Source organism: Typopeltis vanoorti, chromosome 23 (genome assembly GCF_054136105.1).
Source record: "Typopeltis vanoorti isolate ZY-2024b chromosome 23, IOZ_Tvanoo_1.0, whole genome shotgun sequence".
Lineage (NCBI taxonomy): Eukaryota > Metazoa > Arthropoda > Arachnida > Uropygi > Thelyphonidae > Typopeltis > Typopeltis vanoorti.
The window spans coordinates 88,888,401-88,907,966 of NC_143571.1; the positions used below are offsets into that span (position 1 = coordinate 88,888,401).

Here is a 19,566-nt window from a genome sequence, read left to right on the forward strand (position 1 = left end):
ATCGCTTTTTTTCTTAACTTTGTAAGTGATTTTGTGATAAACTTGTTAAATATTCTAATTTTTGCTTGCAAAAAAACAATGCAAATATTCTTTGTTCCTGGAAGACCCACTAATGCAATGACCACGACTGCAAGCGATTATTCAATTTGCTATTGATTCGGGTCTCCAGGGAATATTCATGAATCAGCTTTCGGAAGAGATTTTTAAAACAAATTTACTCTTTAAAAATACTGTATAATTATTTGTTTATTGATTTCTTTTATCGTTCGTACAGGATATCTATTGTTCACTACTTTTTCAGTGCTTCTTTTCTTTTGATTGCCCATTCTTTCATTTTATAAAGATTGTCTTCTAGTTCATATTCAGTTTTTACCTTACAATTGCAAAAATTAATTAACTATGAATGATGTAAACATTGATTATAGAGAATTAAGGCCAGGGGTGTGTTTTTGCCTGTTAACAGAGAGTGCTTTCAGGCTGGTTTGTCTAAGTGGGTGAACTGAATTTCTCTGCCTTTAAGAACTCATTGAGCTTTTAAAAATCTCCCAAGTCGATTGTATTACGTCTGAAAATTTATAATTTTTGTTCATCTGCTTTGTTAGAGGAAAATTCTGAGATTCTTTGAAGCAACGTTTTTCCACTGAGAGACCCCGTGCTGGGTTAGAATTGCCGGAATTGATAAATTTCTTAATCTCCTCATTTTTTTATCTCATATATATATATATATATATATATATATATATATATATATATATATATATATATATATATATATATATATATATATATATATATATATATATATATATATATATATATATATAAACTCTTTCCTTTTTTGCACAAACCAGTCTTCAGCTGCATATCATATAGCTTCATCATCTATGGTAAAATTTGTTCCTTTCAAAGTGGTGAGACAGTCAACGAAAGCCCAAGATGCGTATTGTCTGTTGGGTTTTATGAGCAGTGTGAGCAGGGGCGTTGGCTTGTAAAAGCAACACGCCTCTGCTCAGATTCCCGCAACGTTTTTCCTTCAGGACTTCCTTCAATTCCTTCAGCGCTGTTGAATAAACTGCTGCTGTAACAGTTTCACCTTTTTTGAGGAACTTGGTAAGAGTTCCTGAAAGGAACTCTTACACCATCCATATCTCAAAAGACAATGACAAGAACCTACCCTGCTGACTTTTGTGTTCAGAACTTTCTTGGTCGTGGAGAACCTCTGGGCCTCCATTCCATTGACTGTTGTTTGTTCTCTGAGTCGTAGTAATTAAGCTATGTTTGAGTGTCTACAGTAATACGATCCAAATATTTACACCTTATTTCTCCAAATGACCCAAAATCCCCTGAGATGACAGCACGCGTTCTCTTTTTTGGTCGGCATTCAAAGATTTGGTTGTCCACTTCGCTGAGAGCTTCTGCATGTCCATATGTTGGTGGATAATGACCCCTAACTCGTTACCCGGATATCTCCAGAGTCTTTTGAATGTTTCAGATAGTATTTGTCTATTCTATCATCAAGAATCATGGCATGCACGGCATCAATGTTTTCAGGTATGTTCTCTGTGGAAGGTCTTCCTGATATGGGGGTCTCCGGATGCCCGGTTTTTAAAGTTGGCCACCAATCTGGAAGCTTGTTGGATATGCTGGGGAACAGTACCCTAAAGTCTCACATAACGTTTGGCGAATCTCAGTTGCAGACTTTTCTTGCAGCACGAAAAACTTGATGACGGCTCGCATCTTTGTGTCTTCAAAACCTCTGACATATCTTCTATTATATCCTAAAAGGAAAAGAACAAATTATTACAATTTCATGAAGCATGAGGATCAAAGGGTTTTAAGATATGTTCTTTCCGGTTTTTCATATCAGTTTTTTTACTATCATTTTTGTTCTAGGTGTTTATCAGAACTTTTCAGCCTCCATCCCTCGTAATAAACAAATGTATTTTATAAATTTGTTTGTTTCTTATTTTAAATAAATTAAATATATTTATTTATGTTGTAATTTTTATTCATTTTTGTGATTGTTACGAAAATTACAGTTTGACTTATTTCTTCATAGCGTTGGTGTCCGTGGATATCCGCCGATTGTCGGTTCCCCGCTGGGTCCAGAATGGCACCGAAGATGCAATTGTGCTGGACTGTGAATACATTTACACCGAGAACGACCTCCGCCTTGTAGTCAAGTGGTACTTTAACGACAGTCGAGAGCCAGTGTATCAGTGGATTCCCGAACTCGATTCTCGGCACTCGGCCGGCATCCTGCACGGTCGTCTGGATCTAAAGTTTTCTGCCAATACTCTTGACACGTACTCTCGATACCGGGCACTGCGCATCCAGAATCCGACTACAGAGTTGAGTGGGAAATATAGGTGCGTCGTGTCGTCGTTGGCTGGACAGGATTCCCGGGAACAAGAAATGACTGTGTACGGTAAGTAGAGAGGATTTTTTTTTAGGGGGGGGGGTATTTTACAATCATATTTTATCAACTTACCGTCTTATCTTTTTCTGAACAGTGTGAATAACTGTTTAACCCAATATTCGTATTATAAATTAATGTTTTGAAAATAAATAAATAAAACCGCTTTCAACGATCCCCTTTTAACGATAAATACTCTACTAATATTTATATATTGTTAATAAAAAAAAAAAAAAACGATGGATTTCTTCTTTCTCAATCCTTATCCCCATCCCATGCTCGGCAGTGATGAGCTGTAGGTTATAAAATATAAAAATAAAAATCCGTAAGTGACTTCGCAAAGAAATCTGTAAAAGTTACTCCAATGCATGCTGCTATTCCTAAGTTTATTTACTTTATTCATGGCGTATATCATATTTAAAATGCGAAATTATTATTGGATAAAAATAGACATATCGAAAACACATACAATACTAATAAATAACAATAAACAAAAATCTAGCAAATAAATTACAGCATGGTTTTTTGCTAACTAACATGATGTTTTGACAAATTCATCTTTATATAAAAGCTCAAAGCAGTCATTGTCGTTTGAGACTAAGATCGGTTAAATTGTAGCGAATTTATGCCGCTGATGCAATAAAGAATGTGAATAAAAATGGACTAAAAATAAGAAAATATTTATTTGTTCATTTTATTTTGAATTCTATTATCCTTTGTGAATAATAAACTTACGTAATACATCAGTATTTCAGAACAAAACAATACGAAATAACGACTGTGATGCTTGAAGTGAATGAACCCTCCTCCCATAGAAACATCTAAAAAACTAAAGTAACAAAAAAAATGGGTATGCGTAAAGCGAGTTATATCTCATATATATATATGTGAGATCTAAAGATCGCTTTATCTGATTTTTAGGGCTTTTCTTTCTTGCTCAGCCTGAAAGGAAAATGCCGACAAACAAACAAAGTTCAGCCATAACTTTCTCTGCTTCGACTTTGTTCCCTCAGCAGGCCACAGAGTTTCCCAATGAGAGTTCGCAGTGTGGATTTCAACTGGAGAAGCAAAACAGACTCAATGAGAAATCTGAGTCAATAGCAGGAATTCCGCTGACAACCGGTAGGATTATACCAACCAAATAAATAAACGGAGAAAAGTGCATTGTAAGAATTTGCATCTCTGTCGGTGTGTGAGCTGTTGACATTTCTTTCTTTTGTTGAAAACATCCTCCTTTGGGAGATTACGGGGAAATGTTATTGGCAGAGTGCACTGCTATCGAATACACTTCATTTCTGAAAAGTCGGATAGCTAGAAAGATGTTGACGACAAAGGGATGAAAAATCTGTTCTTCGACAAACGGACCGTCACTTGCCAAACGTAATGAATCAATGGAGACACTCTCTGGAGATGCAGCAAAATCCACCTTTATCAATCCTGTAAAGGTTCGATTGATGGCAACGTTTATTTTCCTTCTAGTTCAAGTAAGATTTTTCTTAAAAGCACTTTCTACTAGTGAACTCTAAGTCCTTTTAGGTGTGTGTTCGGACTTTGCAAGATGTTCAAGTAAGTTTCTTGAATTATCATTTGCACTCTTCTTTCTTGTATTCATTAATGCAATGGAAAGGCTGAGTAAAAGCGATTGAAAGACAACAGTTTTTCGTTTTCTCTCAAATACAAAGGTTTGTCAAGATAAACATTTGTGTTAAAATTGGAAAAAATACTCAAGAGTGAGTTTAAATTGAGAGAAGAGATGGACTGAGATAGTTGTTCAACTCGGAGAAATATATTCAAGTGATCCGAGGACTTAAAAAGAAGGCTGGGAAAGAAGTAAAGATAATATCCCGATAGGATTGCTTTTCTTGGCTCTTTTTAGAGCCGAGGAAGACAATTAGATCTCAGCGGATCGTGAGACTAAAGAGATGTTCATGCTGAACATCTGTTGGGTCTGAACATAACTTTTCCCACAGAAAACCGCTTCTTACTGCACACCAAACCGAAGCAAATACGTATCGTATATTTATAACATTCTTTGTACTAATTAATCAGATTTCTCCAGGATGATTGAATTGTCCTTGAGGTAAGGATTTCTTCTATTAAAGTAGTGCAATAAATAATTGACTCATTAAATGGATGACTACTCGAAGTCATTTATTTATTGAGCCCAGTGTCATGTATGCGGCATTTTGCAATTTATCATGCATTTTTATTTTGATAATACGAAAATTAATAATAAGAAGAAAAAATTGATGTGTTACACTGAGTCAATAGAAGAGTCATATTAATGAAGATGCATTGTGATTTCAATCGAATTACGAATTACTAATTTGTTATTTCCCATTAAAATTTATACAGTTTTATGTATTATACATTACATCCGCTATCCTCATTAGGAAGGTTGAGTCCTCTCCTAATGAGGGGTTACTGGCGTATTAATACAGTCGGTTCGCCACTCCTCTGCTGCATCCCCTAAGGGCGATATTCATGACTGTAATCCGTGTGTGTTCAAGAGCCCGTTTGCCTGCTTGCGGGATGAAAAATCCCAGATAAACTGGGGTGGGGGAACCCTGCTATACTAAGTCCCTCACGTCGTCGACGGTAATCGAACCTAGGACACTCCTTCCCCAAGCATATGGTTGCGAAGCGCATAGCCACTAGGCTAACCGCGCGGACATATGCATAGATCAGTAAATCAATATTTTTAGTTAAACACTGAAATGATCGTAGAGCTTCATCCACCTTTCCCACGAGTTGCCTTTGTATATACTTAATGAGAAATCCCCATCATATGAAAAAAGTAGCTCAAACTTATTCTGAAAAACAATGTGTTCAGCAAAAACTAAGAGAAATACAAAATTATAATAAAATAGCTTTTTGCTTCACATTAATTATGAACTGCGTTAGTAACTGAAATATGAATTTGAAGGGTGGTTCTGATTCATTGTTACATAAACATTTACAGAACTATGTGTATCTTTTTTAATTCATTTAAATTAAATAATACCCACACACGCCAAGGGCTAAGGATTTTGTCCTATTTTATTAATTTTATATATTTGTCATTTTTATATATATTTTTACTTGGCGCAGAAGCCTCCCTCTAGAGCTCAAACATGGAACTCCTTGAAGTCAACAATAGACTGCGTTGTAGTCTTACTCTGGGCAATGAAATCCGCCCCTCCCACACACACACGCACACATACCTAAAGACAATCAAAAAAATCCAAGCAGCCCGTTGTTTGAAAAGAGGAAACGCTAACCAATCGGCGAACCAAGTCGGATGTGAATTCAACTATGAAAGTTTAAATCCTATAATACAGTAATTCCTTGGGAGAATTAAGAGTTAGCTAATAATTTGAACCCTGTTCTAGAATGCAAATGTGGAACTTTTTAAACTCTTTCAGACCAACAGTAATTGTACGGTACTTGAAGACATAATTATTTTTTGATTAATTTTGCATAGATACAGTTCAGTTAAAATTAAAATTCCAATGAGTGCATAAACCTTAATATAGATGGTGCTTCAAATTAAAGCACCCTCATTCAGAGCAATCTGTGGAGAGAGAACCAGTGCACAAAATATTCTTAGATTTGGTGGTTATGTTAATCAGGAAAGGGGAAAAGATTTTGACAATAAAATATAAAGAAATATATATATATATATATATATATATATATATATATATATATATATATATATAATATTTAAATATGTATGCATATATTGAAATGCAAAAATGAACGGATAAAGTAAATATGGAGCTGTGAGCGGAGAAAAATACATTAACGTGAACTGGATGATGTGTGATTGGGAAACGATTCATAGTCAATGACGAATGAAGTCATTCCATGATGTTTATTTCGCTTATTTAATAAAATAATGCGATATAAAACATATCACATATAGCTGATATTTGGGTCTCCTAGCAACATGTCAGCTATATGTGATATGCTGATAGAAGCCAACACATGGAGGTAAAGTTCGATGTGTTGACTCCTGTGGAAATCGAATAGCTGATAACGCCATACAGCATTGTCTACAACTGAACGCACCTGATCTTTGAAAGTTAGGTTTCGCACATTATGTGCGATTTTGTCTTTTAAATCTGCCAGTTGAAGAACTTTGCCCCGATACACCATGAATTTGAGATAATTCCAAAGCCAAAAGTCACAAGAGTTAAGGTCTGGTGTTAAGTCAAGAGTTAAGGTCTGGCTATTTCATAAGAAATGAGTCACTGATTACTCTATGCTCTGTGAAATGTTTACAAAGTAATTGTTGATCTTAACGTCCTGTGTGGGGAGGTGCTCCATCCCATAACAACGCTGCTGTGTTCAGGCACCTTCGTTGCTTCAGTTGCGTGATGACAAAACTGATCACATGTCCTATAACGCGCAGCTGTTACCGTGTATATCACAGGTTCACAGGTCAGCTTTGATGTATTTCTTCGAAGAGAGACAGAACAATAATGAACTTGGACGTACATCCGATCCAGACTGTAACCTTTAGTGAATATAAGTGAACTTGTTGAAATGCGCAGGGATTCTGTGTAACCCAGATGCGGCAGGTTTGAGTGTTTACTGTTCCACAAACATGGAAATGTGCTTTATCATGTTTCAAGGCAATCCTCCTCCTCCAGCTCCATGCGTGCCGGAAATATCAACGCAAATGTTTCTCAGACGCTAGCATTTCCTGTTTGCGACTATTTTCTGTGGCTGATTTATATGGGTAGCAGTACAACCTTTACGCCAAGTTCTCCATGCCACACACAAAACAGTATGTTGTGCATGGCGAATCTAATTAACTTGCTAGAGCAGGTGTACTACATAAACCTTCAGCATTCTCATTTGACTGCTTAACAAGGGCATTTGCAACATCTTTAGTCATTTGCTGAATTGCTAGGTTGGACTGTCAAAATGCCTGCTCTTCAAATCGATGAATCATACGTCGCACTGCATTTGATGTTATTAAGCGTTTACGTAAAATCTTTAGGAGTTTGTACTCGCTAAGTGCTGCTGCTGTAGTATTTTCCTCATGTTACAGAAACATTTCCTAAGCAAGAAACTTTCAGGTATAGCGAGATCCGTTCCGTAAGGCGAATGACTGTAGATTCAGTCTCGCTTTTTTTTTGTTGACACCGCCTTATGATCACGCGGTATGCCAAATTCACTGTCTTTTATCGCTCGCTGCACCATATTTCCCATATCGGTCATTTTTGAACTATTTTTTAATATTATTAAAATCTCTTCTTGATGATCTGGTTAGGGCACCCATCAAGTCTGAGGGTATTTCGTTACCGGTTCTTCTTAAAGATTGCTTTTAATTTTAAATCCCTTACACATCCTGAATAGGAAATTTTATTACATTCTATACAGAGGAAGAAGAATTATTGTTATGGTTTCATATCCTTTACCACTAATAACAGAGCATTTATAACAGAAAAAATTCCATGAGCAACACTGAAGGAAAATCCAACTAGCCCTCTACTTGGCAGACGAATTCTATCGTCGACCGCCTTGCTTACTGGATGAGTGAAGTGGCTTTTGTCATGTTTCTTCTCTATAATGAGATCTGTAGTTTCTGTCTTTTTCTCTTTCTTCTTATATGTGATGCTGGTGATGGCGTGGCTGGCCACAATTTTTCAACTAGGGAACAAGTCCCTCCTCCAATCACTGATATAGCAATGAACGTGTTTCTCAAGCTGGTCGCCAGATGGTTTAGGAGACTGAACCTATTGGTAACACTCGAGAGCCTTTCCGATCAGTTGACGAATGCCCCATCTTCTAAATTACATAACTAAGTTGTGCTTGGAGAGTTCTTGTGTAACAACTTTCAGAGGGTGCTGCTGACGCCAGGCTTGAAGTGGGGTCGGGAAAGTTGTGTTTACAAATCCTCCGCCTGTACCTTATAAGTTTCTCAAATATCCCACCAGCACGAGAGCCTGCATAAAATTATAGTGTTACTGAGATTTCTTTCTCCCTCAAACAAAAACAACAAAAATGTCAAAAATACAACAAAAGGTCCTATCCTATATTCCCTCAGCCATACGGCTGGTGGAGGGAACTATATGCTACCATACTATGGAGATGATTATGAGCAAGGTGGTTTCCCGTTGCCTTCCTTGCTGTAGAATATTTTATGACTGTAGTCGTGTGTTCACGGGACCGATTTTTCTGTTTAGAGAGATGAAAAACCCGCTTTACCGGGGAGGTGGACCTTCACCTCCGTACGAGACCGGTTAACTCCCCTTTAGTCGAAAGAGACCAGATAAAGGTTCCTCACGTCACGGACAGGAATCAAACCCAGGTTTTTCCGACTAAAGGGCATCGTCTATAGTGACTGAGCTACGGAGGCTCCAACAAAATGGTAAAATGTAATAAAAAAAAATACACCCAAAATATACTCCCAGAACAGAGATCCACGTAAAAAAAAACGCTTCTACGTAGACCTTACCAAAATTCGGGGATTATTACTAACCAATGGTACACACCCAAATGAACACGTCTGTTATTCATCTCCAAAACTCAAGTGGCGTTCACTTTTTTGCTTTGCCTTAAGCTTTCCTGACTTCATTTTTTTGCTTTCATTTGCTGCCTCACCCTCTCCTATTTCTTGTGACTATACTAATGTTCTGTGATTATCTCTCCCTGAAAAGGGATCATATATATATATATATATAATATATTCTCATTCTACAACTTCACATATCAAGCTGGAAGAGAAGCTTTAATGTTTACTATCGATTAAGTAATGTGTTTGCCGTCAGATAACGAGGGAAATAACCTGGAAGTGAAGGTATGTTAAGATTTTGTCTAACACAAATGTTAATTTACCTACCAGAATTCCAGCCTGTCCTCTAGAATCATTCAGCAAGCTAGACCTTTAAGTATTTTTCCCTCTAAATCACCCATAACGTTAGCTTCCTCTCAGCATCTCAGCCATGACCACATCCACGATTCTTTTCTACAGATAGTCTTATTTCCCTAGTCAGTCTCAGCCTCCTCTGTCCACATACCCATGTCCTTTGGGAACAGCCTTTTCCACACTGTTTTTCTCCAATGCATACAACCTCCATCTCTTCAAGAAAAATGCTAACAGATTCTGTTTCTGACCACTTTCCTACACATGACACTGTCGCGTTATTCAGAAATTGAAAAAAAAAATCTTCATCTTCTGAGTCTCAACTTAAAATTCCATGCATTGCATTTGATCAAATATACTCGCAATGTTTTCGTTAATTTTCTCGAGAACTAACATGACGTCTGTAGCAGATTTACGTTATTCAAAGATTCACCTAACCAGAGTGGAGTTTATCCCAATGTGTAAATTTTGACATATTTTTTACTTTCCTCCTCCTTCTGAAAACAAACAGAATGTGTGCATATAAAAACCTAGAATAGCAAATATGCTTCAACGCATATATTTTTCACAAGTGAACTCTTTCTCGTAAAATACATATAAAATGTAAATATATTGTTATTGTAGCATTCTGTCTGACTTCTGATAAGAACCAACAGTTCAGTCCACGTCTGAAAAGCCCTTAATCAAAAGCAGTAAACAATACAACAGAACTTAAAGAATACGATCAGAAGTGTGTAGCATGATATAATTCGCCCACCACTTCTAGGTCCCTTCTTGGCTTTGTGCCAAGAATAGTCGATTCATGCTGAAGGGGAGAAAGAAATGAAGGATGTACGAATTGGTCGCCAACATGCGAAATCACGTGCTTTCTTGTCTGTCGCTGTACTAGTACTAGCTTGATTTTTGTTGTTCTCTTTTTGCATTATCTTTTTTATTATTAATTTGTATGATGGATCTAGTACAGTCAACAAGTTCTGTTGTTAAACGTTTCAGTAGCTCTTGCAAAAGAATATTGAATAATGTGCTGACATTCTGCGAAAAAGAATCGTCAGAAGGCCGTCTTCTTGTTCCCCTTTCTCAAGTCATAAAACGTGCAAGTGCAATTGCGGGTATCGGGGTCGACTGTTAAAAGAATTCGTAGGGAATCAAAAGGTGAAGGTAAGCCAAAATTTAAATCTCCTAAAAAAAAAAAAAAAAAGCGCCAGAGAAAGAAAACCATCGAAACCGTAGCTTTGAATGATTTTGATGTAGACGTTATAAGAAGAGCTATTCACGAATTTTACGTATTCGAGAAAAGAGTGCCAACTGTTCCAAAATTGATTCCTGTGCTTAAAGAAAAAATTAATTTTCCTTGGAAAAGAGAAACGTTAAGGAAAATACTTCACGAAATCGGATTTTGTTTTAAAAAGTCCCGGAATAAAAGGAAACTTATCATGGAGCGAAGTGACATTGTTTTATGTAGAACGCAGTATTTGCACGTATTAACACTCTACGTACATTTTTCCAACTGTTATACAAGCAAAATAGTTACACTTTAAAAACAGCAATGTTCGTAAAAGAAAAGCTAAATTTTCCGACCTGTAATAATAAACAAACTCCCTGTAATAATAAACAAACTCAGTTTGTTTATTATTACATCCCAGAAGACAGACTGATTACCCTATTATCGGAATGGATTCTCCTTTTTCTGACATGCGCAGTAGTTTCGAGGGACCTCAAATCGGTGGGCGAACTATAGCACGAATTTTAATTAGCTCAATACAAGAAAAACGCATGCTGAACGTTTTGGACTCTCTCTACCATCTTTTGAAACTTTTTATGGCAAACTTTTTGCATGTTGTATTAGATGATGACGGATATTTCTCATTATTAATTTTTATTTCCATAAATTGGTTAAAGTGAAATCTATTGTCATCAGTTACATATTTTTTAGCACGCCGAGTCATTCAGACCCAAGGATGAATTAATCTGAAGAGCCGGGAAGTTAGGTTAGGTTATTTTGGATTTAAGGCCGAAGCAACTAAGGCTATGAAGCCAGTGTAGTATGTTTGTTAATTGAGTGTGTTCGTATGGCAGTGTATCTGTTTTATTGGATGAAATATCCGAGTTTCTGGGAGTTCCCCCCCGTATTGAGATCGGCTAACCCACCTTCAGTTGAAAAGTCCAAATAAAGGTACTTTGTGTCCTAGACGGAATTCGAATCCAGGTGTTCCATCCAAAAGGCATTATCGAAACCGACTCTGCTACGGAGGTTCTGAGCTACGAAGTACTGAGACTGTTGATGGGAACTGGCGAACGAAGCCCTATGAAGTGTTCCCCAGCATGAAGTTTTTATCCAAGGAGGATCTCAATGTTTATGACCGTTCTTATGTGTGCTTGAGATATATGTACCAAACCTCGCTCCACATTAAAATGCAGCGCCATCTGTAGGTCAGGGAGTAAACTATGAGACCTTTCTACGAGATCCGAGGGAAGCATAAAAGAATTACAACGCATTTCTAAAGTCACTGAAATGTCAGATATTTTTACCATTCTCGTTTCGGAGAATTTCTAGAAAATAAAATATAAAAAAAGGTATAAGCGCTCCCTGATAATCATCAGGTCAACTAATCTCCTTTTTTGTTTTTCAATGAAAGTCAAAAAAATAAAAAATAAAAAATTCAGTCTGCCATCGCATAAACCAATGTTGGATTCTTTGTTTAAAATCTTTTGTGGAGTCATCAACTAAATGTTCCTTCTCTTCCGTAGTGTTTTCATGTTTCTTGAAAACAGATCTCCCGGACTATAGAAAGACTTATGGGGATGCGGGGGTTGAAGGGAATGCGTCGAGACAAATAAGACGCCAACAGAAGGGCCTTGCAGTCCGTCACCGAGTGTGATATGTCGTCTCGACTTCTTAAGGTTATATCTAAGGAAAGAATGAGACACACACGCCAAAAAAAAGCAGTAACAATCTTAAAGTGACGTGTGCATGTAAGAGGGTGTAGCGTTGCTGGTAGAGTGGATATACAACTCGCACGTGACATTTACTATGTTTTCGGTGACACATAGTAGATATAGAAAGAATGTCGTGGTTTTAGTGGCATTAGAAGCCTTACAAGAGAGAAGCGTTATTTGTCTTGCGTACAAGAAATATGGAGCATTCCGCGGGGAAATGCTTCTTGCATGCTCCGAACACCGCGTTTTTTCAGTCCGCCAAATGGAAGAGGGTTCGTCCAACTTTACACAACATTAGAAATACAACGCAACTCGTAGAATGCTAATGGATTTTACCGTAAAGCTAGGCTTGCGTTTCCTTGTCTTGCCGTTCTGTGTTCGTGCAAGCTCTTTCCACATCGCTTCGTATGAAATATTAGCTTCGAACAAGAAAACATAAAAGTAGGCTCTTTGGCACTTTTATTCAAGGCTTACAACGGACCGCTTCGAGTCATTAAAGTCGTACTTTTTCCTCAGTTCTCTCTCTTTATGTTTCAGGCAACTCAATATGAACAAGTCCGTCGATTATTCTCCGAGAATGAAATTCTTTAAATTGTTATATGGCTTATAGTAGTTATTACTCCCTGTTTGAAGACTCTTATAATGCTCTTTCTAAAGTCAGTTATTAAAAGGATATTAGTCATCCCTCTCTGGAGTCACCCGAATCGTCTATACCGAATAATGAAGAAAAAATACTTTTCTTTCTTATAATTATATAAATAAAAAAGTTTATATAAATAAACTAAACTGATCACCATGTCCGTCATCTATCACCTCTCTGTGCATTTTTCTCCTAATAAATTAGCTATGCAATGTCGTATTATATTGGTGGGATTAGGCTAGAAGAAACTGATCAGGCTAGGGATCTTGGAGTGTTAATAGATAGGAAGTTGAAGTTTAGGGGCGGCCATGTGGCAAATATTGCAAATACAACTCAATAGATAATTGCAATGATGAAACAAACGTTCACATGTAAAGATAAGGATGTCATTTTGCCTCTTGACAAGGCCTTGATAAGACCTCACTTGGACTATGGTGCACAGGTCTGGTCTCCTGGTTTGCGTTGCGATTCTGATATACTGGATAGAATACAAAGGAGAATGTTAAAATGATACCAGAATTGTGGAATACTGATTATGAAGGAATATTATTGAGAATTTGTAGACTGCAGATAGCTAACAGGAGAAAGAGGGGGTGATATGACTGAGACTTACAAACTTCTGAAAGGTCATACAGGATTTCAATTGATGGAATTTTTCAATTTATGGAGGGTGGAGAAAGGACGAGAGGGCATCCTTGGAAGCTGAGAATGAAGGTCACCAAGAAGGGTGTGAGGGCTAGCTTTTTTTTCAGAGGGTGGTGCGTGATTGGAATGGATTGCCATTGGATGTTGTAAATGCAAGCAGTGTGAATGAATTCAAGAATAAGTATGATAGCTGATGTGTGTAATATGTGGGCTCCCTCGATCATTCTCTGATTCCCTGGAGGTGTCTCTTAATAATAATAATAATAATAATAATAATAATAATAATAATAATAATAATAATAAATAAATAAATCGCCACGAACCGCTCTCAGGATTATTTAAGATTTTTAAGACTAGAAAAGTAAACGTGGTAGTGTAAATATAATACAACAGTAATGCAATAAAGCATTATAGCAATACAAGTAATAATATATTTCTTTGAGGCTTGAAAAATACCCTTAATCTAGGCTTTTCAGTCAAACATGAGTTAGCTGCCGTATATGCAGGTGGAGTTTTTTCCCTTCCGGAAACTAGGGATTTTTGTCCCTCAAAACAGGCAAACTCATCCTTTGTGTACATATCTACAGATTCAGGATACTAATTGTAGATGGAAGAAATTAGATCTTCACCATCTTACCTGTCTACTATATATTATGGATTTCAGGTAGAGATCTTAATAGCCAACCTCTTGGATTTTCTATCAAACTGTGATCCTGTCCTGTCAAGGACAGGATCACAGTTTGATAGGAAAGAGTCACCCATGGCTTCTAAATCATTCTAATAGCACTGAGGGGGTTGGAGAAGTAATCCGCAGAAGAAAGTAGAGGAGAGAAGAATAGAAGACCAGTCAGGAACAGATCATAAGGTCTGTCCGTTTTTAGTGTTACGATAAAGTAATAATAAAAATCCAACTGGTATAGGTAATGCACGGTGATACCACTAATACTACACAACTGGTGATATAAAGACTGATAGGTGTAATCAGTCATATGTGTAATCAAAGATTCTAACCCTAATCGTTTATTATAGAAATATAAACGAAGGCAACACAGTCAATACAAAATCAAACGGTGATATACGACAGTCATATTAGATAGCAGCTCAAATAACATAAAATACAAATCGTATACCATAACAAATAACACTTCTAATAAATAAATCCGATCAATTATTGTATTACATGAGCGTATTATATGTCAATGAGTGTTTTCTCGTTTAATTTTGGCTTCCTTGAACTGTTTAACTCCCTGTGACTATCACCTTTTCGTCTCATTACTGTATTTCACAAATATCGAAAAACAGCTTAACGTATATTATGTTCTATTTTTTCTCCTCGAAAAAAAAAAAATCCCCAACTGGTGGGAATATGGCGTCACTTAGATTTTTCTTCTCCCATCGGTTATGGTATGTTAATTTTACCTCATTAAGAGCCCCCTAGTCTTCCGTTTTACAGAAATTTCACTAAGAATTTCCAAAAGACATCTGAAATTCTGTGTCGAAGGTGACGAAACGTGCTGTTTTGAGTATGAGCCCGAAACAAAGCACCAGAGTGCTGAGTGGGGACCATCAGAAGAGGGGCATCCGAAAAAAAAGTCGCTTGGAGAAGTCAAAAGTAAAGACAATGTTAATTTGTTTCTACGATTCCAAGGGAATTATCCACAAAGAATTCGTTCCTCCTGGACAAACGGTCAACGGCGAGTTTTATCTCGAAGTTTTAAAGATTGATAGCGAGAATTCATCGCGTACGGCATGAATATCGTGACGACCGACCGTTCGTCAAAACAGGCTGTCACTCTTGGCACTTTAACTTGGCTTCTAATGAAACAAATGTCACAAACAGTTGGCACAACACTAATGAAGGTTGCCGCTTTCGACAACAAAACGATGCAACAGGTGGCGCCAATAGTTTCTTCTATTTTCGAAAAGTTTGGTTTCTTTTTGGACGGGGGGGGGTGTAGTTTACCTAAAAGTTATTCCGTAAAAAAAGCGAGAGAATTTAATTGGAACCACTAAAGTTCCAAAATGAATCTTCGCTGCTGTTAACTATGCAAGTAAAAAATCGGAAACCTGGGTATGACATCAGCGCCAGCAAGTGTCACAATGATGAACTAGCTATACATTCAAATTACTCTTTTATTCTTGAAATTGATTAAAACTGTTTGCATCCATCTGTTCTATTCATTCTTTATCCGGAAAATAATTAAATAAAACGAATTTTGTTGTTTGAAACTCATAATTAGTATCCGTTTTCTGGGAGCACATTTGTTTTCGTATTTACACAGTGAGGCCATTTCTCATGAGATCTTTTCCGATTGTTTTCTGCACATCGTTTTGACTTTATAAATGGAGTGGCGAGGGGTGCTTGTGGGCACACTCCATATCTTATCTGGCCTGTATTCACTAGCAACGAAACACTTGTATTATTGACACTGCTCTTCAGATTGCGTTGGTTTCTGTTCAATTGTTCTGGTGGTGAGTTATGTTTTTCCTGACATTTTAGCTGCAATAATTCAAATAAACGGAATGAATTTCTCGTGTTTGTTTATCAGCACAGAAGCGTTTCGCGTTACCTTTCTTCCCAACACGGAGAATTGGATAAGTGCAAAAAAATACATTGCTTCCCTTTTTACTTTTCATCTGCTTTAAGCGCGCGATATATTTCCAGAGAAATTGTGTTCACACCTTACTCGGAAGTTTATCAATGCCTTCAGCCTGGACGTGTTTTGATCGTTTTGTTTTGAAAAAAAAAAAAAAAAAAAAAATCGTTAATGTTCTATTTCAAGACGCCTCTATTGCTGAGGTGCCTATCGTTAGCACAATCTCAATATAATTGTAAAGTTTGTGATATAAATGTATGTTTTAATTTTTTTTAAAAAAAGGTTTAAACTAATTGAAATGCTGAATTATACTTTATAAGTAAAATAGAAATCCTATTTTTTCTAGGGATATAAAATAATAAATAACACTTACAACCAACGGTATTATTGAACTATAAATTTACAAATAAAAAGGAAGAAAGTAAAAGAAAAAATGTAAAAATCTGCTTCGAGATATTTCTCCAATAAGAAGGTGTTATAATATCGTAACACATACCACTGATTTCTTTACAACCTTATGTTGGAAAGTCCCTGTTCTTTCCTCTTCTTGTAACAATTGCCAACAATCCGTCAACAACTGTTCATATTTTTAAGGAACCCCATCTTGTTGGAACCCTATAACATATTCGCGGTGAGTGGGCTAAGGGATAGGTAAGCTAGAAACCCTAATATAGAGAAGTTAACATAGAGCTTTCTAATCCTGTAATTCCTGTAATAAGTGATGCGGTTGTCTCACACCGTACGATGAAAATCATGTTCCACCTAAAGAACTGTGTCGAGTACCATTGAGCAATATACTTGATTTTTAAGTTATTTGGAAAGATGTGTATTTTTCCAAATATTTGTAAATTTGGCCATAGTGTATTAGAATTATTCTGTTTGATAGTTTAATATACGAATAAAATATTAAGTAAAAAAAAAACATTTAAGAAATAAATAGAAGAAACTTTGCGTGCTTGTATACACTAATTGTACCAAATATTAATGCACGTTATAGTTGAAATTAATATCATGCAGGTATTTCTATGAGATGCTGGCTGCTGACAAACATCCCTGCTACAGTGGATGGGAGTCGAAGGGGGGGGGCGGTAGGCTGAAGAGAGTAAAGACGCTGCTACTCTTTCAGCCAGCATCTCATAACAATACCTGCATGATATTAATTTCAACTATAACGTGCATTAATATTTGGTACAATTAGTGTACACAAGCACGCAAAGTTTCTTCTGTTTATTTCTTAAATGTGTTTTTTTACTTAATATTTTATTTGTATATTAAACTATCAAACAGAATAATTCTAATACACTATGGCCAAATTTACAAATATTTAGAAAAATACACATCTTTCCAAATAACTTAAAAATCAAGTATATTGCTCAATGGTACTCGACACAGTTTTTTATGGTACAGAGACCAAACAGAAGGAAAAACCAAAATTATCAACGTCTGTAATGAAATAAGCACAAATAAGCAGATCAGAAAATAATTAAACTAGCATACTCAATAACATCAAGATTTTTGGGGAAAAGTGGCACTGGAATTGGCAATGGTACAGAACGCCGCCTCCGGAACGAAGTCAGTAAATTCTCAAGAACCGAAGGGTATAAGGAAAAATACTTTCTGGCCAAGAAAGAAATGGGTAGAAAACACCCGTAAAATACGTGAACTCTTGTATAAATTTAACATGGATATAAATAAATGCACCGGAAAGTTGTTGTTCGCGGTAGCCTCAATCCACCTTAGGCAGATGAGAATAATAATGATGATTATACAGCTCTAAGACTCAATATTTTTATAGGTAGATAGCTGGTTCATAAGAGTATCTGGAGTACTATTCAGTAGATCTGAATTTAAACTAAGCGCTCTTACTATGCTATACATCGCGCACACGCAAGACTAACTTCTTTTATACCGAGGTAGACGTTATAATCATCTATAAGAAGGTACCTGTTGGCTTTTGTGTTCTCGCTATAACTAAGGACAACTTTTTCATGCGAGAGGTTGAGGACACGATAAGACATCAAAACCGCGTGTGGAAGTGGTGGTGAATGTTGAGAAAGAAGAAATCCATTAATATTTTTTCTTAAAGAGTTAAAGGTTGTTCTTGTTGGAAAATGCTTATAGAAGCGTTTCCCCACTGTATATATGAACCAGCTGATTTAGAGAGCAGAAGATTCGATGTGTTTGCAGTTGTACAGAAAATGGATATTGAGCAGGTGCTGTTCTTGCTTTAACAAGTTAAATATAGAGATTAAAATTATAGTTGCTAGTTCATGATGGAGCAGTGAACCATGGGAGTACCTTTAGAAGACACATATAGCCGAAACAGCAAGGAGAAGTGAGTCACTGAGGGGGGTGATCATTTTATAAGCCCAGTGACGCTACTCTGGACAGCATTCAGAATTTTAGGGAGGTTTTAGGTTCCCCACCCAAAACATGTGAAGAATATTCTAAGAATGGGCGGATCTAGGATTAGTTGAGAGTTAGTAGCTGGATATGTGTGAAAAGTAGGGTCTTGAGCGAAAAGAATGCCTATTTTCTTTTCAGAAAGGGAGGAGGCTATTGATGTGATTTGTTTATTCCAAGAGAGCCTGGATGTAAAAGTCAGTCTAAGGACCGAGATTTAATTTAGTGATTTGGGTAAGGTAAGGAAAGGTATATTGAGATCTCCTTTGCGAAAAGAGATCCCATATGGAGGATTTATCGAAATCAGTGTTTAATTTAGTGATTGGAAAATGTTAAGACTTAGGATGTAAGAGCACTGCATACTTTGTCGAATTAATGCGTCGAATGAAATGTGTTATCGCAGTGGCGCACTCAGGATTTAATCTAGGGGAGCCAAATTGAACGGATAAAAATATTTTTAGCGCTCGGTCTGCTCGAGCACTACTTCGTTCGCCTTGTGTTCACAGCGGCCGTGATTCCCGAGAGCTATAGGGTATTCCCACCTTATGTGATCGTTAATTCATAAGTAGTATAGAAATAGAAGACACGACACTACATAAATTAAAAAAAATATTTTTAATTAGGAAAAGAGTTTTGGAAAATTTTCTGGTGTTTTTTTCCATTTTTCTTTGGGGGTGCCAGGGCCCCTTGGCCCCCCCTCTGGGTGCGCCACTGTGTTATCGTCATGAAAGCTTAGGATGAGATTTTTTATGATTAAGCGCAGGCATTTCAGGAACAGAATACTAGAAAATTGAGCTCTGAGGCACTTCTGGGTTGAAAAAGAAGTTCGAAGAAAGAAAGCCATCCAACACATGAAATGTAGCGAATGAGCAGAGAGAAAGCTAGCTACCCAATTATAGAAGGTGGCAGGTTAACCAAAGGATTTCAATTTGCTTAATGACCTTAATGTTATGCATGGTAAAATGCTCTGGAAATATCAAGATGGACTGGCTACTTTTGTTTAAATTTTTAGGGCATGTGTCCAGTGATCGTTGTTGGTAGGCTAAGAAGTCAGTCTACCTCTACTGTA

At 36.8% G+C, this 19,566-nt stretch overlaps 1 protein-coding gene across 1 annotated transcript in view; it reads left to right on the top strand.

Annotated features, from left to right (window-relative positions):
• Positions 1 to 19,566, top strand: part of LOC150094046 (uncharacterized) — a 430,703-nt gene that overhangs the window by 190,182 nt on the left and 220,955 nt on the right. Inside the window, exon 2 of the mRNA XM_090412574.1 lies at positions 2,060 to 2,428. Coding sequence (XP_090268700.1) covers positions 2,060 to 2,428 — 369 coding nt within the window. The remainder of the gene's footprint in view (positions 1 to 2,059; positions 2,429 to 19,566) is intronic.